Below are 23,281 nucleotides of genomic sequence, written 5' to 3' on the forward strand. Positions count from 1 at the left end.
AATAATAGATGCGGGCGTCTCTAGAATTGCTCGATTCAGTCTTCTGATTTTTCTTGAATTTCGGAGAGAAAATATAGTTATAATTCAAAAAATCAGGTTAAGAATTCTAAAAGTGATACAATTCTTTTCTTTTTGGATTGTAAAAATAATCAATCATCAATATATATATATAAAGGAGGATGCGGGCGTCTCTAGAATTGCTCGATTCAGTCTTCTGATTTTTCTTGAATTTCGGAGAGAAAATATAGTTATAATTCAAAAAATTAAGAATTCTAAAAGTGATACAATTCTTTTCTTTTTGGATTGTAAAAATAATACAATTCTTTTTTTATTTAAGAATCCTAAAAAGAGTAGGATTATATTTATTTAAACTAACAAACATAGATAAAATACAATTTATATTTAAAATTTGTAAGGTAATACGTACAAATTTTATTTTCAATTTAGTCTTATAATTTTTTAAAAAAAATTTCGTATAGAAAATAAAGATTGTAAAGATAATAATCATTAAAAAAAACTAATAGCAAAAAAATTAGAACCACAAAAGAATAATAATTTTTAAGTAATAAATAGGAATCATAAAATAAAAATAATTAACAAAAAATAGGATATATAGAATAGGAATCATATATTGATTTTATAAAAATGTAAATGATTCTTGATTAGTATTTTGTTTGACGGGCACGGGAGGCGGCCCAAACCAATTTTTATCTAAACAATAATAAATTTTCTATTAGTATTATATTTGACCTAAAAGTGGCTAATATATTTTTTTTCAATGTTATGATATTTTTTTGTTAAAACGGTACCACAGTTCAAAATAATGTTTATCCAATTATAATTATAATTTAAAAAATCAAGCTGAAAGATTCCAAAAATTAATATAATCCTTTTTTTTTCCGAATTCTAAAGGCAATGCAATTTTTTTCTTATTTAAGATTGCCAAAAGGAATATGATTATATTTATTTAAAATAATAATCATAGATAAAATACAATTTATATTTAAGATTTGTAAGGTAATACATACAATTTTTATTTCCAATTTAGTTTTATAATTTTCTTAAATTTCGAATAAAAAATAAACGATTGTAAAGATAATAATCATTAAAAAACTAATAGCACAAAATTAGAACCATAAAAGAATAATAATTTTAAATTAATAAATAGAAATCATAAAATAAAAATAATTAACAAATAAAATAGGAATCATATATTTATTTTATGATAACGTAAATGATTCTCGATTAGTATTGTGTTTGACGGGCATGGGAGGCGGCCCAAACTAATTTTTATCTAAATAATAATAAATTTTTTATTAGTATTATGTTTGACGGAAAAGTGGCTAAAATAATTATTTATTTATTTTATAATATATATTTTTGTTAAGACAGGACCACAGTTCAAAATACTTTTTATCCAACTAGTTTGCTTATAAATCAACACCTGAATGTACCAGGCAAAAACAAACCATCAAAGTACTTGATTAACTCGACGCCACAGACTAGTACTATCAACTATGTAACAGTATACTTCTCATCTTTTAGGCATAGTAAAAAAATTTTGAAAAAAATAACATCCCCTGATTGCAAACAAAGGTGTCCGAGTAAAACTTAAAAATAAACAGAACAGGGAAGAACCTTCTTTGTACAGCTATATGAACACATCGATCTTATCAAGAAAGGAGTTATGATAAATGTGCACCTCACCAATGTGTTCATTGTGTTAACATTTACAGACATCAATATCTATCCCAACTCCGGAATTGTACAACTGAAACCATATCAGAAAGTGTTTTTGTTTTCCAGAATCGACAATCAAAACTGAGGACCTGCATAATAATCTAAACACCGATAAAGATGGCATGTGTTCGACTCAAAAAGACATGCAGCAGCTGAAGATAAGGTTGAAGCCTTGGTAGTTAGCTCGACCTCATATATTTACATACCCGCATGTTCAGCATCAAGTCGATACTTAACTCCTTGTAATTAGCATTTACAGTTGTATTTTTGTGTACATATAAAGACCACGAGTAGAGTAAATAGAATGTAGCAACCAAACTATCATTGTCATTACGTTCCAGAACATTACTACAAACCTGAAATGTTGCAACTCTCTGTACTTCATAATATAACACAGACACACTTGTTTTGTTTTGAATCAGCTTGTGCTTTCTTTTCTGTTACATGAGAAAATTAAGAATTCAGTCAGAGATCCTTTAGTACTTCAAATATGGAAAAAAATGAACTAATTGAAAGAGGTAAAAGTGTAAATTCAAGTTTACTAAACAGAACAGATTAAATTTCAACGTAGAGAAATATGCGAGGTGACAGTTTAGTGTTTACTAACTCTTAAATGAGCCTCGCGAACCAAAATAGACTACAGATCAAATTAGAGAATATGAGTGCTGACTTCAAAGTCATTATTGAATGAGTCCTCACCTCTACACAGGAAACAAGAATGAATTTAGACACCCCCCCCCCCCCCCCCAAGGGTTCACTAATCCCAGAAAGGGAAGAGTACCTCCTCTTCAAAGTGTTACTACCTTGTTGTAAAAATTGAGTGGTGACTTATTTTTGGAAGATCCTTTCAAATTAACTTACAAACTGCTCCAAGTTACAAGATTTAATTAAAACTGTATGAATAATTATTAATACGAAACAGTAATCTGAGTAATATCTATATTCAAGGCATTCTAAGTTATGCGAAGGTAAAAAGGAAACATAAGAGAATGCCTGCAATGTTCAGAGCTTGGATAAAAAGAACACAAGAGAATGCTTCAATGCTATCTCAAAGAGATAGATTTATGTATTTGGGGGGGGGGGGGGGGTGGAGGTTGAAGAGCAAAGCAGAGTTGAAAATTTTGAAGCTAAACAGGTATTTTCTTGTCTTCAACCTCGTCATATTAACAAGTAGCAGCCTGTTCACAAACAGGTCAGAGGCATAATAAATGTGATGATAACTTTTACCTTTTTCAGGAGGAGCTGGTTGAACAAGCACATGCATAGTTGTAATTCCCCCAGGGATATCAAACAATGGGCTTCTGCATTCTCCTACTGTTGTGCTGTTCTCTAAAATTCTCCCAGCACTAATTACCTTCAAATCTTTTACTGTCCTTGGAGCAATCCCCCTCTCTACCAAAAGAAAAACATGTTATTTAAGTACTAACGATCTTGAAGTTTAAGAATGACAGCAGAGCCTAGTATATTAAAATAACCAAAGGAGATTTTATACTCAAGATTACTCGGACCAAAATGAAATTTATCAATAACGTAATTGCCTAAGTCTCCATAACTAGGACGAATTTTCTCATTTCCTGTGACTTTTAAGTAAGCAGTATAAAAATCACAAGGGTTTTCTGATTGCTAAGATTAATATGCATAAAAATAAGAACATCAAAGCAATTAATGTAGTTTCTTCTGTAAATGATGATCACTCGTACTTACATAATTAAGCCATGTAAAATAAGAAATCATTTCTAGTAACATCATAAAGAAGATCAATAAGGGACTGAGGTGTGAACTCGTAGGGCGTAGCTCTGTTTGTAAGTGTTGATAGTGTATTCAACAAAGGCCTTCTGTTTAAAAATTCCTTGTATGAGTATGACTAATCTTATTTCTATGAGTCCAATCTGACAGAATTTTAGACTGAGGATCTCTTACTTTAATTTACATGCCATAAAAGAAACGAATGAATAAATTTTGAATCAAATAGTGACACACAAAGAAGCAACAACGAAATTTCAGATGCGGTTAGTGGAGGCGAAACATTAGTTGTCTGACAAAGAAACCTATCAGTTAGCATCTACGAAATATAATTTTTTCAATCAAGCGAAGTAGCCAACCTTTCGGCCACTGAGCGAGGATGCTTTCCTTTAAATTAGAAACACTTGTAGCAGCCGGAAAGCTCTTGGGACCAATGTCCAACCCATCCGCTAACCTGAACTTGATCTCTAGCTGGTCTTGAACACCAGACATCTTCCAAAATCCTGAACAATTCTCAGAACAGGGTCTTAATAATCACGTCCACGGGTATTCTCTAAAGCCAATATCCCCACACACCATGAACCAATACAACACTGAAAGCAGATCATCAATCCATCCAAAACTCAGCTTTGTACTGCAAGAGGGAATTCAGAAGCAATACACAGAATAAGAGCTAATTGCATAAGATTAACAGACAGTAATATTGAAGTCACCAACTCTAATCAAGCAATACCAATAAATCAGCTACCGATTTCCTAAAAGAGGTAGAATCAGAACTGCTCTAAATTCTGACAGCCAGTTCGTTTCTTACAAGAACAGAATAAAGGAAGCTGTATATCTTGATATGAAACTTTAAAAAATCATGAAATCAAAGTTTGAAGCTTTGTGTGACAGAAATAGAGAAAGTGTGGGCAGGAGATTCTCTGACAGCTAATTCCAACAATTATTAAGATTCTAATGCTTAAAATAGAGAATGTGTGTGTGTGTGTGACCTGGGTTATCTCTTAATTAATCATTAAGTCATGCTACCCCTGGGTGTCTAAAGAATCAATAAATTATCAAGATTAACTGAAGAGATGTGTTAGAATAATTAAGAGTAATCTTACTTGGCTTGGAAAGTAGTTTAGGGTTGTCCACTTTGTGCAATAAATTATATAGGTCCAAGTGTGAAATGCCTGCAGAAGAAGAAGACAGGAAAACAAGTAATATAAGACTCCAAAGCTTCAATATAATCGATGGTTATATAACATAATACATGATAATAGATTATTTTAGTGCCATTAGCATTTGTTAATTTTATGATAATTTTTACATCCTTCTTCCGTCCATACTTCTCTAACTTCTAAGTTACCATTACCATCAGCTCAAGTCTTCAACCACTCTCCCTGGTAAGTAGCAACAATCCTCTTCATGGTTGCTTCTTCAACACCGCTACTAATCGGAATCACAATCAGTTCCTGATTATCCTTATATCTTCTCCGCTGATTCTCTCCCTGTATCGCTTGTAATATTTGCAAAAACGAATTGTCTTAGAGTCTTTGATTCCTTGAAGTAAGATTGTGAATACCAAATATGACAGATGCATTTTTACGCATATTTGGCGGGTAAGTATAAAAGCCTGTTCCTTAAAGGCTTACTACTAACCCAATCATGCTGATCATTCAGCTAACACCATAAATTCATCAGAAAGAATCATTTAAGTAGGTGTTCTAATCATGCGATTATGGCGAATATCTAGAGCATAAAGGAGAAAGGAACAGCCAGCTTGTTGATAAATAAGATCACAAGCAGCAAATCTTTTTAAATTATATTCTTAATGGATTGTTGTCGTGGCTAAGGAACTACTTGCGCTTTCCTGAGATTCTTCTTTCATAATGGAGATGTAATACACATTTTATAACATTGCAGACAAATAGAAATGCACCTATGGGGAAATAAATAGTTTTCTGCACATTTTATAAGTATCTAATGAATCATACACAATACTGACACAGAACCTACTAAGTTGAGTAAGTACTAATCCAGCGAGCTACCATGCCCAGTTACGGATTGATGATGGGTTGTTCGTGTTAGAGATTATAAAGGGGCTCAAAACAGAGTGACAGCTGCAACTTAAAAGAAATGATTATAGAATAAGGAATCAAAAAACAGATGGTAAAATCTATATCTGGAGCAACAATTCTAAAGCTAGGCCTTGCACCGAAAACCTATCATCTTCAGATCCTTTGTCTGTATACGCTCTGGGGTAAATGGCCAACATATTCCTTTGAAAGATAAGCAGGCTGATATTTCCGAATTAAAGAATGAACAATCATCTCCCCATGCAGGTGATGCATGTTTTTACTTCAAAAGGTCAGAGTGGGGAGCAGCGATCAAATTTTGATTGGATGCACTCTAATGTTACTACTACTCCAATATGTGGCAACTTTTGATGAAATCGTTGGAATAGTTGACATATTTTGTCCAAAATGGTCGGAGATGTTCAAAACCTATTTCGAGCCATGGCTTTGCTTGGCCATTGTAGTGAATTACGGCAGCCTTTTTTATACTCTCGATATTGGTCTTATTTTGGTATCCAAGACCCAGCATGTGCCATGATGAGTCAATTGGGCGGACGTGACCTTTGAAAGCAATTAAAGCTGGTGGCAGAGTACCAAGCTTCCACATTGTGAGATTCGAATTCAGATTCTGTAAAGAAAAGGACAGCAAATATGCATTAATCTCCAAGTATTGTTATATTTTACCAGACGAAAAGAAAATCAATCCCCAGTTTTAGTTACTATTTAGTTTGCAAGTTAGTTTTTTCGCCATAAGCTTTGGAAATAACCAAGATCTAATATTCAACAACCTACAACTACAAGTAAGTAGTAACTGTCATTTCACTAATAGTCAAGATGCTTTATTCGCTTTTTGTTCAAGAGTATGGAAAACTTGCTATAAATGCCCGTACAAGAATCAATGAATTTAAGCACTGAATACATTGTAGTTGATTAACATGTTAAATTAAATTCAGTGCAGTATATATGTCTGGAAATTTAGTGAACTTCCACGCATTACATGCAACCTAAATCAGACAACTGCATCACTTGCATACTTTACCTTTTTGACTCAAGACGATAATAACAATGAAAACAAAGATACAATAACTTTTCAACTCAAGGTGGAGTAACCAAAAAGAGAAAAAGTATGAAGTAGAAAAGAATAGATGTATATTTGACTGTACCTCCTTTAGCCAGGTGTGGTATCTGTCTTTGATATCAGTCTTCCTCCATGCACGCAAGTCAAAGATATTCATACCATAAGCCCAAGCACATTCATCTGGATCTAAGTTCTTCGAAATGAGGGGATGTGAGAAATTAAAGTAAGTTTTCAATCGCTTAGACATTACCCAGTCATCTTCACCTTTACAGGTTTCAACAGCTCCATTGACCTTTCCACCAAGGTCAATTTTCCAAAGTGGAGTCAGATCACGCTGAATTACAACATCATCATCTAGGAAAACCACTTTGTCAAGGTTTGGGAAGAGCTGCATCATGACATAAAATAGTGATAAGAAAAGGCTAATATCTAACTCTATTACAGCATAGAGAAGTATATTATATCATTAATAATTGTAGATAAATAATGCTTGCTGGGTTGAGCTTGCTCAATTCTAAACTCCATCTACTAATAAGCGGGCTTGTCTGCTCTCGGTTTTAACTAAGTGAAGTAAGCACCTCAAGCTTAATATCTTTGGGGGGTGGGGGGTGGGGGGGGGGGGGGGGGGGGGGGGGTTCTGGAGCATGTGACAAATTACCTCTGGTAAATATATGCGAAGATGGTTGAGCAGCGAAATGTACTTTGGGCTTCTAGCCTGTAATTTGGATGCAAATTTCCGTGGAGTGGTATTTTTAAGAGTGGCCCCTGAAACATGGTTACCGTGGTAGTAGTTCCAAATTCCAGAATGGTTTTCCACGGCTTCGAGCACAGGAACATTTTCTCGAGTTAACCACTCAAACTGATGAACACCTTTTACTTCAACTATAGCAGGGGCTACAGGATTCAAAGCAAACCATGAGTGCATCCCTGCATAAGTTTTCTTGTCGGTAATGATGTGGAATACAATTCTATCAGGTTTTGTAGAAGACTGGACAGCAGAATTGACCACAACTGAAGCAGCCAGAATGTTATCAGATGAGAAAACAAAGTGGTAATATGAGTTGTCAGAAAGCACATGGAGAAACTCAGGGGAAGGCAACTGTCTCCTTGCACGTGCATTGGAAGAGTACTCATCAGTAAGACGCAGAGCAAGACAGTGAATGCCTTTTGGAACAGAACTAGCTGCATAGTGTCTGTTCAGTAGTTCTGCAAACTTTGATTCCTTTAATTCCTTATCAGATTCCTCCATCTGTAAAAATTCAAGTTTGCTTGGGAATAAGACAGCTAATTACCGCAGCATACTCTATCAAAATTCAAAAGTAGTTAAAAATAATTGCTTAACTTTTACAAGAAAATATTTTACCCTGCCCTGATGATTATTAATCACACATTCCACATAACAATGTCAGACCACCCTGATTCATGTTTATTTATGCATAGTTTATAAATAACATAATTCTGTTACCAGTAGAGGAGGATACCCCATACATAATCAATTATGATAATATTGGGGGTTACATAGCATGTTAAGTGACCAGTTCTCCTAAAGCCTCAAAGTGTTCTAACACTTGCCTTTATCATTTAAGATTTTCAATTATGATAGTTGAATAGCCTATAGAAATCTTATCATCTTGAAATAACTGTATATGACATTTAAACCACATCTGCTCATACTATTAAAACTGGAGGTCTATCACACAATCAAATGTACCCAGATATATTATATATTTGTGTATCAAGAAGGGCATAACAAGCTGCATATGTCAATGAAATAGTAACTACACAGGCTCGTTACACAGTCTATCAGTGATTAATAACAAGTCATTTGCCGCTTGAATGAGGTCACTAACTATATATGCCACCAAAGACATGTGGAAGATACATATAAAATATTAAATACACTTGTTTGACAATATGCAACTTACCATTCCCTTCAAAATAAGAGCAAACTCCTTTGCTTTGTATTTTTTGGTTTTCATTTCAGAAACAAGTTGACTATATGACTTGGGGAGCTTTATGCCATCTGGGATATCCTCAGAATTCACTTGATTTAATATCTTGTACAAATCCTTAACCAACCTCTGCAGACAAATGTAGTGCAACTTCAGTTAATTGTACTGACGTAATGAAAAATAAACTAAAGAGCTTATCAAGCAAATGTAAGAGTCTGAGTCCGAGTGCACATGCTAGTTCCAAAAATGAAATAGAGAGAATTATTACCCCTGAACTGTCAGCCCTGCCAAGAAACCTTGGTCCCAACCGCCTGCCTAAACAATCTGAATAGCACACGTAACAGTAATTCAACGATCAGATAAAAAAAACGATAACACAGTTAAATAAACAGATAACTTTCTTAGTTGGAGTGAACACTGTAGAAAACCATGTAGTATTATACAAGGCAAGGACAAAGAAATATAAAGACAAACAAAAATTATACCAATGTCAACACAATTTATACAGGAAAATATACAACAAAATAATTACAGAACACAGGGACAAAAGGTTGAATATCATTGGAGCCAACTATTTTTAAAACAGAAGTGGCATCCATTCTAGAAGATGGTAAACAGCCATGAAGCAACTGTACAACACATTATTACAAAGGGCTAGAGAACTTATTAAAATAAAGTTTAATAGTAAAAGGGAGCCACATAAGTAGCATACACAAGAGGGATACAAATCGAAACGCTGTTCTGCATTGATATCAATATGGAGATATTGGATGGAGGACAGTGGAACTCTATCGATGCGGATAAAATAATAAATAATTAAAAACATAATTTGAATATATTACATATTATTATTCAAGGATAAATACTTCTAATTATCTGGATATTTTTAGTTATTTAGGCATGTAATTTGTCATAAATATTCTAAATTAGAGTAGTAGAATAATGAGAGAATTTGTATCCATATTCTTTAAATTTTAGGATATCTATACAAACCACTGCATTCTTCATTATTCGTGAAGATTAGGAATTTTATGTATTAATGAATATCTGGTAAATATGAGGATTTATTTTTGTTTCTATCGAATCTCTGCGCGATAAGGGTTATCCATATTGTTTCAAACCTTGTACTCACCTTGTCCAGCAGCAAGTGGATAAATGTTTTTTGATCGTATATTGATTACACTTACTAAACAAACTTTTGAAATAATCAAATGAGTTATCACAACCGGAGAAAATTTTAGATCTTCTAAAGCTATTAATATTTTTGTCAAAGTAGCTAGGAGAAGGTTACAGGAACTTAGGATACATGGTCAAATTCGTAATATTTGTATTCTGCACATGAAGCCTTTCATTGGCCTGGTCACTTTACAAATTTACTAAATTTCATCATTTTAAGAATGAACTAGTCACCACTATATTGGGTTATCCCTATGTGGAGAACGAGTAATTGGATTTTGATGCGGAAGGGGTTACATCTACAACATGTCTTCTTCATCTGCATAATATTATACCTGGTCCTAACTTTCACCTATATATGTACATTTTGTGACTTGAACCCATGGTACAAACACTTTGGCTGTGCTGGTGCTATCACGAACTTGTTTCAATTAAGCCAGAAACAACAAACATTATACTCAACATAAAAAACTACTTATTATTTTGAACACAATACTAAAAATCCTCGCGTTCATATAATATTTATCAAAAAAGTGTATCTTTAGTCCCCAGTCAAATAATATTAGAACAATAATTCAACAATATGATCAAATAAATGCTCGATCTAGTTTTAGAAAGCTATCGAATCAACACAAAACAATGTGCAAAATACACGAAAGGAGAACACAGAGAGAATTACCGAAAGAAGAACACTTGTTAGCGCCTTCGAGAGTAACGAGAGCAGTAAGAATGAAGAGGAACGGCAACAAACAAGCGAGAATAAGAATGGTGTGAAAAAGTGTACGGTAAGAAATATGACGAGCTGCGACTTTGATCTTCATCAAGTCAGAAAATCCATTGCTGCTCGAGATTGTTACACTTCTCATGCTAGGTGAGAAGTGAAGCTGCATCGTCAATCTCTACCAAACCCTAATTCCTCGCCAATTTGTAATTTCTATATTCACTAATAATCAAATCTCCGCTACCGCCGACAATAACAATCTCAAATTTGAAAACGTGCATTCTCACCGTCCGATACGCCACCTCAACTCGACGATCCGGCCGTCTCCGGGAAAAAAAACGATAATCACCGGCCGGCTATTGTAGATGCCGACAAAACAAATGCAGTTGAAGATAGACACAAAATGTGTATGTATATACGCAATGTCACCGCCACTTTCCTTGTTGAATATGTATAGATATCGGCGCAGAGTACGTAGATTACGTGTGCGTGATTTTGATTTTTGAATCGTGTTAATAGTGCTGAAGATTAGCCCCTTTTTCAGAGACGAAAAAAGTTTTAACAATGAAGAAGAAAGGGTAATTAATAGGGGGAGGGGGTAAATTTTGAAAAGAAGATAAAAAGTGGGGCTCAGCTTGAATGAAGGATTAAATGGGGCCCAGGAGTTAACAAGTTGACCTAGTTTATTGTGTGTAATTAGATAAAGTTGTTGCGTGCCGTTTGCTTTGTTTTGTTAAAAAAAAATTGTTACTACTATTAAATCAGTAATAAAATGTTTTTACGGAGAAAATTAAATCATACGAGCAGAAATTTATCTGCGGTAAAAACAGGGCAAGTCTTGAGAAGATATATAATTCTTTCATGTCGTTATGAGCTAACGGTCTTTATTTAAATTGATGACCATGACCTTATATTTCAACAACATTACCTGGTGATTGGGGTCAAGTGTTGGCCCTCGTTGTAATTATATTAATTATAAATGTCTTAAATATTGGGATCCGGATCCTTAAAAAAAAAATATTGGGATCCGGAAAAATGACCCTCGAATATCATTGAATAACGTTACTTCATGTAGCGTTTTGATTGTTTATAACGATATATCGTCTAGCATTTTGTTAGGATTAACCTAACAGAGCACTAGTTTATCAAGGGGTGGTAATATCAGACACGAACCCGACCCAACCTGAAACCTGATTTACTGAGACAGAAACCTGAAAATCACCCGAATGACCCGAAATTAGAATTTCATTTCTAATAATTTCAATTTTCAGTTTTATTCAATTTTAAGTAATTTAGCTTGACTCGATTGCTGACACGAACACGACCCATTACACGAAAATTAAAATTGCCACCTCTTTATGTAATGTCATGTGAGGTTAACCCGACAGAACGGTAGTTATAACGTTTTGTTAGGTTAATCCTGAAGAACGCTACATTATGTAGCGTTTTGTTGGGATTAAAATAGAAAACGCTACACGATCTAATGTTTTCTTCCTGATTGAAAACGTAGATTATCATGTGTCACTAACTGTTATTTGAGGCTATTTTTTCCAACTCTGTTATTGTGGGTGTTACTTCAGAATTTGTGATATTCGGGACCATTTTTCCAGATTTCATTTGTGAAGTAAGAGCTAAACATTTTAATGAATTTATCTTTTTTATTGATTAAATTTTTAGAAAAGAAGAATGAAGAATTGTCATATTCTCTGTTATTTTTATTTATAATATTAAAGTAACACATTTTATTTATAATAAACTAAAAATGTTAATAATATATTATTTTAAAGTATAATCAACCAAAATAAACAATACATCCTCCATCCCTTTTTATTTGTCACACTTCTATTTTTATTGATCAAATAGACTAATTTTTGACCAAAGATTATAAGTCACTCCTACATTATTTTAAAATTTGAAAATTATATATTAAAGTAGATTAAAAGTTATCTTTGGTTCAATTGGTAAAATATTTATAAATTACAGTCAAAATTTGGTCAATTTGACTGGTCAAAAGTCAAATATGACAATTAAAAAAGGACGGATGAAGTACCATAAAAAAGAATGTGTTGCGGGTTCAACAAATTTTGTAGAATGTCCTACAAGTCTAATTTACTCAAAATCAAATTCATTATAAAAATAAATAGATAATTGTTTTTTCTTAAAAAATATATAAATAATTGTTATTTATTTATATAAATCTTAATAAAACAATATATACATACATATATTAATATCTCATAGAATGGGTGACTAAATAATGTGTAAACTATATAGGTCGAATAAATTTGGGGAGCGGTTCTTGACATACATATGCTAGGAGCTCTTAAGCAACCTACACAACCATGGCCGTTGAATGAATATCCATCGGCTAGAGTTAAACCTACGTCCAGCGCTTGAAAACGCTGAACGAGGTCGGTCCAACGTTTTTTTAACCGTTGGATGGAGTTTTTTTCCCGTCCACGGTTAAAAAGCGCTGGACATATTAAATTTTTGTTTTAATCCTAACCGCTGGATATTCATCCAACGGCCAGAAAAACAATGAGTTATTTAACAGGCCCCTGACATATATATGCCGGAGACCTGGACTCATAAATTTGAGTTCTTACTATAAGCTGTTTTAGCACCAAATTTGAGACTATTGTCAACGATAACAAATTCTAGTTATAACATGGAATAAACTTCCACTCAAAAAAAAATGAAAGTGAAAGTACATTTTTCACTCACATATACTTATTTTCTTTTCTAAAAAAAATTTAAAAAATAGAATTTTAGAGTATCCCCAGCAGCGTTGGTTATAATGGTTGGCTAAATTAGACCTGTAAAACATTTTACTTCGATGATATTAGTTATATTGGTTGGTTATAATTTAAAAATAGTATATCATAAACATACATGGTGAAACTAATTTTTCTGATTATGCGTAGTTATTTAATCGAATGTATATTTCAATTTTTAATCTTGGTGATTTTGAAATTGAAATCAAATTGGTTAAAATTGAACTATAGATTCAAAGTCGAAAATCAAAACTTATGATTCAGCTGTATTTGCTATCTTCATTTTTAATTTTAAAATCAAAGATTTTGAATCCGATTCTGATTTTAAATCGGTTCCTCTTCCAAAGACTTCGAACCGGTGCTGTTTAATCTCGGTTCACGGTTCAGATGTCCAGCCAGTACAGTCTATAGTACATTTGACAAGTCAATACCACGTGTACAGCACAAGGTAACCCAGGTGGAGTGTAAACTGTAAAGTCGAGCGCAGAGGATAAGAGGCCCACAGGCCACAGTGTTTACAATCTACCAGTACATGTGAGATCAATGACGCTACATACAACCAGTGAGATACAAAATCTCGTGATCCGATAACAATAATAATCAACTATTAGTACACGTGAAGACGAAGAAGAAGAAAAAGCTCAATTCTCAATGTCATTATTATTAGTACTAGTACTATTTGCTCTGTAGGAGCCTACTTTTAAATTTTAATATATTCATTTGCATTATTGAAAGAAAAGAGTGAGAAAGAGGGGAGAGAAACGCTAACAATAATGGCGAGTTCAATGTACTCTGTGACTTCAATTCAGCCGGAGAAGAAGTTGTTGCATTGCGATTCAGCTTCTAGATTCATCGATTTTCGTAACAGAAATTCAAAATCCAACCTCTTTTTGTTTACTAGAGCCTCTGGTTTCCGGCGGTTCGGTAAACGGAGCTTTGTTGTGAGGAATGTCTCCGGCGAGTCGTCGGCTCCGATTTTGAAGGATCTCGTTGTTGAAGATGAAGGTATGAGCATTTGAACTGGCCTCATTACTGTTCGTTGTTCGAGATTATGATGATATATGATAGGGTAATGTTTAATTAATATTCATCTGTGTTTTGTTGCACTTGTTATTTTATATTTTGAGTTTTGAATTTGAATGTGGATGTCATTTGCTCGTGTTACTAATTGTTTGTGATGGATTTGTTGACTTGCGAGTTTTTTATTAGATTATAAATATGTTACTATTTTTAATTGAGATCATACACATTTTCGTACCGTTTGAATTAAACACTTTGGGTTTCATAGAACAGAAGAGGCATTCCCTTAGAGCAAGTCCAATGGTGGTGTTAAAGTAGGTGCTATTGCTATAATATAGCACCCAAGCAAAAAACTTAACTCCAATGGGATGCTAAACTTGAATGTAAAATAGCAAAATGCTAAACTTGGTTCTAAATATAGAACCAAGTATAGATGGTGCTATAATTGCCACATAAGAATGCAAGTGACAAAATGCATTAATAAAGTAATAGTGACAAATAGAGTTATGTACTTTAAGATTATGTAATTAGAATATAGCTTTATTTGGATATGTTTGGTTCTATTTTGCATTTACCATTGGACCATAATTTCTATTTTAACACCAAAAACCACTTTTTGGTTTCAAATTATAACAATAACTACATCTATTTTAACATCACCATTGGGCTTGCTCTTAAAGAGGCCAAAAGTAATGCGTTGAGTAATGTACTGAATCCTAGGTCTGCGGATATTGTATTTCTGAGTATTGGTATTGCCATCAAACACGGACTAACAGTGAAATTGTTGCTTGCTTTGTCTTTGATTTGGACATAATCATTTAATTTTGTAAAATGTGTTCTAAGATTTTCAATTTCTAGCTCAAGTACTGTCACCAAAGAAAGGATACTAGCTTTGTTTTGATGGGTCGCGCTCAAGAGAGAACCAATGCTTAAAATAGAACCATAGAACCACTAAGGTTCTGCTGCAGAACCCTATATTTTTTATAGATTTTCAGGATCTAAATCTAGGTACATGTTTTTTTGCATCGTTGGGTGTGTTCAAATGTAATTTCAAATTATAATACATAAATAAGACCCTTTTTTCATGTGAAGTTCTGCTGCAGAACCCTAACTAATACTAGAAATAATGCAATGGTTCTAAGGGTTCTCTCCCAAATGGTTCCCTCTGGAACATGACCCTTGTTTTGATATATATATTTTTCCTTTCTTTTAGTGCAATTAAGAATTTTTAAACTTTAAAAATCTGTTTAAAATCCAATGTGGTTAATACAAGTACTGAAATTGCACAAGTTGACCATAAATACCTTTAATTGCATAAATAGAGCAAGTTTTATCACTTTCAAAACGGTTATTTGACTTGGCCATCGAGTTGCACAGAATTTAGTATGTGTAGTTGGTTTAAAGTGATTTGATGGGTTTTTGTTGATCAAAAATTAGGGGCCACCGGTGACCTCAGTACCTTCACGCCTGACGCTGCATCAATTGCCTCTAACATCAAGCACCATGCAAAATTTACACCATTGTTTTCTCCAGAAGGATTTGAGCCACCTAAGGCATACTTTGCTACTGCACAGAGTGTTCGTGATTCCCTCATTGTTAATTGGAACATGACATATAAGTACTATGAAATGATGAATGTGAAGCAAGCATACTACTTGTCCATGGAATTTCTACAGGTTATATGTTAGTCCAGCTTTCTTTTTAAGTGTCAACACATATTATTATTGTTGTCTTACCATCTGTCATGGTAGTAGTATTTATTGTTTAGTGAGAGCCTGCGAAGTTTTTAGTGCATTCTCTTCTGGACTAATGTTGCATCTACCGTTTCTTTTAATCAGGGTAGAGCACTGTTAAATGCCATTGGTAACTTGGAATTAACCGGGGAATACGGTGAAGCTTTGACCAAACTCGGGCATAATCTGGAGAATGTAGCACAACAGGTAAGATTTCTGTTACATTATTGTTTTGGTGCTATTGCCAAAATAATTCTTAGGAATATTGCCAACTAATTTAAGTTAATGACTTCACATCATAGATGAAAGGAGCAGATAATTAACTGATGTATTCTTAAAGATATGATATTTTAGTATGGTAAACAATAAAAAACTTAGGAGACTAAATATTAGTTTTATTGCAGTGCATGACGATGTACTTGATCATCGTTATGTTCTTCCAGGGGTAATTATCACCATCGATCTGGGTTTTTTTGAAAAGATAAACAATATATTCTTCATTTGCTACACGTCGGCTGATTATGGTCTCATAAAGTCTAGACAAGATGTATACTAATGATGATGACGTAGTTGCGCATCTAGAAAATTTGACTGATTATGAAAATGCTTGGTACATTAGACCTAACTTACATAACAATTGGAATAGGTGCTTTGAGTGGATGCTGACACTTAAAACACTAAATGTTGCCAAGTGTCCTCCTGTATTTTCATGGGCACCTCTAGATCTGGTGTATAGTCCAAATCTAACTCTCCCTTTCACTGATCAACTGCAGGAGTCTGATGCTGCACTTGGAAATGGGGGTCTGGGCCGACTTGCTTCATGTTTTCTGGACTCTTTGGCCACACTAAATTATCCGGCATGGGGTTATGGACTCAGATACAAGTATGGCTTATTTAAACAACTGATCACAAAAGATGGACAGGAGGAGGTTGCCGAAAATTGGCTTGAAGTATGACTAGTTCTTCTAATACTCCCTCTGTATCAACATAAATTACCAAAGTTCTCGCTTTTACAAAAAAATTGAAATGATTTCGCAAAACAGAAGTCGTTTTTTATTATAGCAGCCCTTAGTCATATTATTCACACACACACACCCCCCCATACATATACACATTTATATGATCCAAAAAGGTACATTTTCTATCATAAACTGTAATAGAGTCTTGAGCTTGCTTATCTAAGTCATTAAGTTAATTATCGATAAAAAATGAAAACCTTCTATATTTTTCTGATTGATTGATTTTTTTGTCAGATGGGCAATCCATGGGAAATAGTCAGAAATGATGTTTCGTATCCCATAAAATTTTATGGAAAGTTAGTTACAGGATCTGATGGAAAGAGGCATTGGATTGGTGGAGAAGATATAAAAGCTGTTGCGTATGACGTCCCAATACCGGGTTATAAAACTAAAACTACCATCAACCTCCGACTTTGGTCAACCAAAGTTTCCTCTGAAGATTTTGATCTAAGTGCTTTTAATGCTGGAGAGCACACTAAAGCCTGTGAAGATCAAGAAAATGCCGCCAAGGTTGGTTTTTGTCTTGTGTATACATCTCATCATAATTGTGACCACTTTCATTCAAGACTTTAATGTAGTGTAGTTCTGATTGCCCAAAGTCACCATGGTCTCCCTTTCTGTGATTAATAACTTCTATGATATGGAGTAAGGGGGTAAGAAAATTGATTTTTGGTATGCTTGCATGACACCAGATATGCTTTGTATTATATCCTGGGGACGAGTCACTGGAGGGAAAAACTCTTAGATTGAAGCAACAGTATACATTATGCTCGGCTTCTCTTCAAGATATAATCTCCCGGTTTGAGAAGAGATCTGGCAGCAATGTAAAATGGGAAGAATTTCCATCAAAAGTTGCTGTACAAATGAATGATACTCATCCAACACTATGCATCCCAGAGCTTATAAGAATCTTAGTTGATATAAAGGGTCTGAGCTGGAAGGAAGCTTGGGAGATCACTAAGAGGTACTTCATCCTACCGCATCCTTCATTCTTTTGTACTGATTCTGGGATATATCATATATGTTTTCTCTGGATCATCATACATTTTTACTGAGTGTTGGATTATCATCAAATACATGCAATGTGGATCAGCTGAATGTAATGTCCATGCCAAAAAATTGCAATTAGCTTTCTTTTATTTCTTCTTCCTTTTCCATATGTATGAAGAGTTAGAGACACAGATTTTAGAAGGAAGTTGACCTTATCCACAACTATTTTCCCAACAGGAATCTCACTTCCCCAAAACACAGGCTAGTAGAAATTCATGTCGCTGTTACATTACAGAAACTGGCATTAATTGGGACCACTTGATTCGTTTGTGGACTGTGATATATGTTTTTATAGTATAACCTGTTATTTATCTATGTGATTGGATTAAGAGTTCAACGTCGAAGCTATTTTATCATCAAATTCTTGTGCCTCATCTTTAAAGCGCTCATATGGTGTTTAACATGTACCTCAATATATTCCAATAGGTTTTTTTTTGTAGATATGATGTTTTCTCTGTAACAAAAGAATTTATAATAAAAAAAAGGACTTGCACAAATGCCTCAAGATTCCATAAATATGTCATCTCTCTATAATTAGATGTGTGAAGCCTCTCAAGATAGGGGGTGGTGGAAATTTTTTTTGCCCGTATAGATAAATAAATTTGCTCAACCATTTGATGTGAAAATTTCAGGACCGTGGCTTACACAAATCACACTGTTTTACCTGAAGCACTTGAGAAATGGAGCTTTGAGCTTATGGAGAAGTTGCTTCCTAGACATGTTGAGATCATAGAGATGATTGATGAGGAGGTATATGTTAATTATAAACTAGAAAAAAACCCTCCCCTTATTACTTTTGTTGTTAATCAGGTATTTGGTACTTCTACAGCTGATTCAAAATATAGTGTCAGAATATGGTACATCAGATCCTGAGATGTTGAAGAAGAAGTTAAGTGCTATGAGGATTTTAGAAAATTTTGATTTGCCAGCCTCTTTGGATAATATATTTGTTATACCGAAAAAAATCTCTGCTGTTGATTCTGATGAAGAACCAAAAGTAGGCTCTGGTGTTGGTAACGAAGATACAGACCGAAGCTCTGTTGTAGATATAGACAAAGAAAAAAAGGTTCCTGATGCAGCTGCATCAATAGATGATGAAGTTGAATTGGAAGAAAAAGACTTACAGGAGAAAAAAGATTTGGTTCCAGAACCAGTGCTTATACCACAAAAGATGGTCCGCATGGCTAATCTATGTGTTGTGGGTGGCCATGCAGTTAATGGAGTTGCAGAGATTCATAGTGAAATAGTCAAGGAGGATGTTTTTAATGACTTTTATAAGGTAGATCTATGGAGGAGTTCTAATTTGTAACTGCTTATTACACATGATTAATTAGTTTTTCTAACATTCCCTTCTGCTTTGCAGCTTTGGCCTGAAAAATTCCAGAACAAGACAAATGGGGTGACACCTCGAAGATGGATCCGTTTCTGCAATCCAAATTTAAGCCATATTATTACTAAGTGGATTGGTACAGAAGACTGGGTCTTAAACACTGAGAAACTGGCCAAATTGCGTGAGGTGATTTTCAATGTCCATTTCAATGTATGAAAAACAACCGAAAAGCAAAGCAAAAAGAAAGAACTTAAAAGAAAAGGAGAAAAACTTCTTATTTGATTCTCACAGTGTCTTATCTACTATATATGACATGCCACTACTAATATGGAAATTGCACTATATTTCAGTTGAATATCTGTCATTCTGTCTATATCTAATTGTTTTAATCTCAGTTTTTTTTTTTTTGGAACTAGTTGTTACAAACATTTAATAAATAATTTTTTCTTAGTTTGCACATGATGAGGACCTCCATACTGAGTGGAGGGCGGCAAAGAGGAATAATAAAGTCAAGGTTGCGGAATTCCTCAAAGAGAAAACAGGGTATATCGTGAGCCCTGATGCAATGTTTGACATCCAGGTGATTTGTATTTCCTTATAAGTTCTATTCCCAACATCTCGATCACTATGGTGATATTTTCCATTGTACATATATCAATGCTAGTGATAGAAGGGTTTAAGTTGACTGTTAGCAAGTGACCATGCCATTTGCATTCACAATCTTGTCTATATACATATTTTAAGGGATGTACTGTTTTATAAACCAGTTACTATTTTCAGGTGAAACGCATTCATGAATATAAACGACAACTCTTAAATATCCTGGGTATAGTTTATCGATACAAGAAGATGAAAGAAATGACAGCATCTGAAAGAGAAAAAAAGTTTGTCCCGCGAGTTTGTATATTTGGAGGAAAAGCTTTTGCAACATATGTGCAAGCAAAGAGGATAGTGAAATTTATTACGGATGTTGGGGCTACAATAAACCATGATCCTGAAATAGGGGACCTGTTGAAGGTAAGAAATAAGATGCATATAATCGTCTTCATTGGCCATTTGATAGGTTCAAATGGTGAAATTCTTTGCGCATCTCCTTTGAATTTGGAACAGTCAAGTGTGTGTGTGTGTGTGTTAGTCACTTGTGCATCATCTGAAAAGTTAGCAAAAGTTGCGCATATTCTTTATAGTATCACTGACCGTAATTCTGGCCTTTGAACTGATTGCAATATATTTGTCTTAACCTCTCCGTATAATTATGTAAGCCAGGCAAGGTTTATGATATATTAATTCATCTTCTTCTCAAGATTACAATTTTAATATAGTAGGAGTTACATAGGATTAAGTTTAGGGCTTTATATGACAGCTCTGGCATTTCTCCAAATAGTTTTCCCAAGTTGTGCTATTGCCCATCAATCCCACATTACATAATATGGCTTGGGTTGTACCGTTGTGCATATGGCTTTAAGATTACTAAAAGTCATGACCCACTGTGATGACTTAGGAAGGGCTAAAGTAACAAGTTTGGATTTTCTGTGGACACTTGTCAAGTTTGGACTTAAGTTTAGGCTGGCAGTTGGGCCTTGGTTTATGAAATCTACTTGTGTTTGGACTGGCAGTTAGGCCTTGGTAATGAAATAGTGATTCTTACCTTACTATCCTGGCTCGCAAAGTCTGTTTTACACATTTTACAGTATATTGGTTGTTTGCATAAGTTAGTCCATCTTTTTAATCTTCGGTCCTCCCTTGTTTAGGTTATATTCGTTCCGGATTACAATGTTAGTGTTGCTGAATTACTTATCCCTTCCAGTGAGCTCTCACAGCACATCAGGTATCAATTACACTAGTCATGGCTTGTTTCAGTTCCCCTTAATTATCCAAAATAGTACTCATCTGCAACTCTCTCTAGCACTGCCGGGATGGAAGCCAGTGGAACCAGCAACATGAAGTTTGCAATGAATGGTTGTATCCTGATTGGGACTTTGGACGGTGCCAATGTTGAAATTAGAGAGGAGGTTGGAGAAGATAATTTTTTCCTCTTTGGTGCTCAAGCACATGAAATTTTGGGTCTCAGAAAAGAAAGAGCTGAGGGAAAGGTATATATGATGGGCTATGTCTTGCCTCTTTGTCTTGTATGTATCTTTTTTGGCATAATCAGTGCTTATGGTCTTTTTGACCCCTCTGTGCAGTTTGTGCCAGATGTTCGCTTCGAGGAAGTTAAGGAATTTGTTAAAAGTGGAGTATTTGGGTTTAACAGTTATGATGAGCTCCTAGGATCTCTAGAAGGAAATGAAGGTTTTGGCCGTGGTGACTATTTCCTTGTCGGCAAGGACTTCCCCAGTTACATAGAATGCCAAGAGAAGGTTGATGAGGCGTACCAAGATCAGAAGGTAAGAGATGTAGATTTTACCTTCATTATTATTTGTTAATTACGCCTGTAGAAGCATGCACTTACTTACCAAGTTACAAGAATGTGAAATAACGTGGTTTATCATCTATATACTATACTAAGTTGAGTTGGTCGGAGTTGCAGCCCGATATATTTCCAATCAATCACAAAGTGTATGTCTGACACATAGCAGTCACTTGAGAATACACTGATTAAAAATACTAGGTCAATCACAAAGATAATGAATCCGCAAATTACTGTATTGTTATCACTATTTGAACAGTGTAACGTCTTGTCAGGTAAAAAAAGATATTATTGTATTAACCGTTGCTGAATATGCTTCAAAAGATATAAAGTAAACAATAACGTTATGCTCCTGTCATCAGAGTCTCATCTGTGAAATTGCAAATCAAGGAGCTTTTGTTGCCTGTGTTGTCTGTAGAATGGGAGTGTCAAAGTGAGAAACTCTTACATAGAGTAGTGCTTAACATTCGATTTTTCCCAGAAATAAAATCATCCCTAAGTTGAGGAATTCTGGATCGAACTTCTTTATTGTCTAGATATTGATTTCTGTAAAATGCAGGAAACACTGTTTGGCTTTGCATGCTACACAGTTCCTTTCTGGTAGTGACTAACAAACCCCATGTAGATACTAGAATACCACCAGATATTGGCTCCTTTATAATCTCTCTGGGATACCATTAGATGACTCGATTTTATTCTCTCATTTTACTGGCTGGATGTTTTTTAAAATATCCTTGATGCCTTTCAGTACTAATGAGGATAACATTGTTTACCATATGAATGCACATGCATTCGTAAAGACTTAAACACGAGTTCTGTCATGACTGAGTACACTTATTGCTTTGCAGAAATGGACAAGCATGTCAATTTTGAACACAGCAGGCTCGTACAAGTTCAGCAGTGACAGAACGATTCATGAATATGCCAAAGAGATATGGAACATAAAGCCTCTTGAACTACCTTGAAGTACATGAGTAGAAGAATAATGCAGAACAAATAAGGCTATGAATGTAGTCATGTAGTAGAAGCTGACTTGAATGTAATTTTATTATTAGCAAACAGTGCTCATCTTCATCTGATTCCAGTTGACATTTCGAATATAGTAACGGTGCAAAACATTACAATATTGCCAGATGATTATAAAATAAATGATTGCAGAATTTTATAACCTCAAGTTGGCATGGAAACTAAATACAAAATGACTCTGGTTGTTGGAGATCATGAAAGCCAAGTTATAAGTACGATCTTTCAAAAAATTATATAAATGTTTTTTTTTAATAATTTAAGAACTCCGGTATACAATCAAGAAAAAGAAAATGTTACACCAGACTCTCCCAATTGCTCACTATACCAGTTGTATATACCTTCTTTGTCCCCTAGAACTGTAAAGCAGTTCCCTATTTTCCTTCGTGCTGCACAATTCTAATTTACGCTGTTAAAATTTTAAAAATTGACGTAAATTTTATTAACTTTCA

The 23,281-nt window shown here is 34.3% G+C and overlaps 3 protein-coding genes across 4 annotated transcripts; 1 reads left to right on the top strand and 2 right to left on the bottom strand.

Moving 5' to 3' along the window:
- Nucleotides 1-2,096: 2,096 nt before the first annotated feature.
- LOC108195156 (membrane-anchored ubiquitin-fold protein 2-like) lies at nucleotides 2,097-4,516 on the bottom strand. 2 transcript variants are annotated; one of them, XM_064081543.1, is made up of 4 exons: nucleotides 4,197-4,516; nucleotides 3,843-4,117; nucleotides 2,968-3,132; nucleotides 2,097-2,177 (listed from the first exon to the last, which is right to left on the bottom strand). In XM_064081543.1, exons 2-4 carry the CDS (start codon nucleotides 3,973-3,975, stop codon nucleotides 2,122-2,124), a joined length of 354 nt encoding a protein of 117 aa, XP_063937613.1. In that variant the 5' UTR covers nucleotides 3,976-4,117; nucleotides 4,197-4,516; the 3' UTR covers nucleotides 2,097-2,121. The 2 variants fall into 2 exon arrangements, with proteins under 2 accessions (XP_063937613.1, XP_017217596.1); XM_017362107.2 differs by having other exon boundaries at nucleotides 4,217-4,515.
- An 898-nt stretch (nucleotides 4,517-5,414) lies between these two features.
- On the bottom strand, nucleotides 5,415-11,055 carry LOC108195154 (probable galacturonosyltransferase 14). Its single transcript, XM_017362104.2, has 6 exons — nucleotides 10,429-11,055; nucleotides 8,842-8,897; nucleotides 8,547-8,702; nucleotides 7,280-7,870; nucleotides 6,707-7,009; nucleotides 5,415-6,171 (listed from the first exon to the last, which is right to left on the bottom strand). Exons 1-6 carry the CDS (start codon nucleotides 10,637-10,639, stop codon nucleotides 5,890-5,892), a joined length of 1,599 nt encoding a protein of 532 aa, XP_017217593.1. The 5' UTR covers nucleotides 10,640-11,055; the 3' UTR covers nucleotides 5,415-5,889.
- Nucleotides 11,056-13,745: 2,690 nt separating this feature from the next.
- Nucleotides 13,746-22,966, top strand: LOC108195150 (alpha-1,4 glucan phosphorylase L isozyme, chloroplastic/amyloplastic). Its single transcript, XM_017362101.2, has 15 exons — nucleotides 13,746-14,249; nucleotides 15,702-15,940; nucleotides 16,103-16,204; nucleotides 16,771-16,947; nucleotides 17,251-17,526; nucleotides 17,709-17,980; nucleotides 18,699-18,816; nucleotides 18,896-19,345; nucleotides 19,430-19,582; nucleotides 19,848-19,976; nucleotides 20,177-20,413; nucleotides 21,148-21,224; nucleotides 21,303-21,489; nucleotides 21,583-21,783; nucleotides 22,655-22,966. The coding sequence occupies exons 1-15, from the start codon at nucleotides 14,018-14,020 to the stop codon at nucleotides 22,769-22,771; spliced, it is 2,967 nt and encodes a 988-aa protein (XP_017217590.1). The 5' UTR covers nucleotides 13,746-14,017; the 3' UTR covers nucleotides 22,772-22,966.
- Nucleotides 22,967-23,281: the final 315 nt, after the last annotated feature.

This window comes from Daucus carota, chromosome 7 (assembly GCF_001625215.2).
Source record: "Daucus carota subsp. sativus chromosome 7, DH1 v3.0, whole genome shotgun sequence".
Classification (NCBI taxonomy): Eukaryota; Viridiplantae; Streptophyta; class Magnoliopsida; order Apiales; family Apiaceae; genus Daucus; species Daucus carota.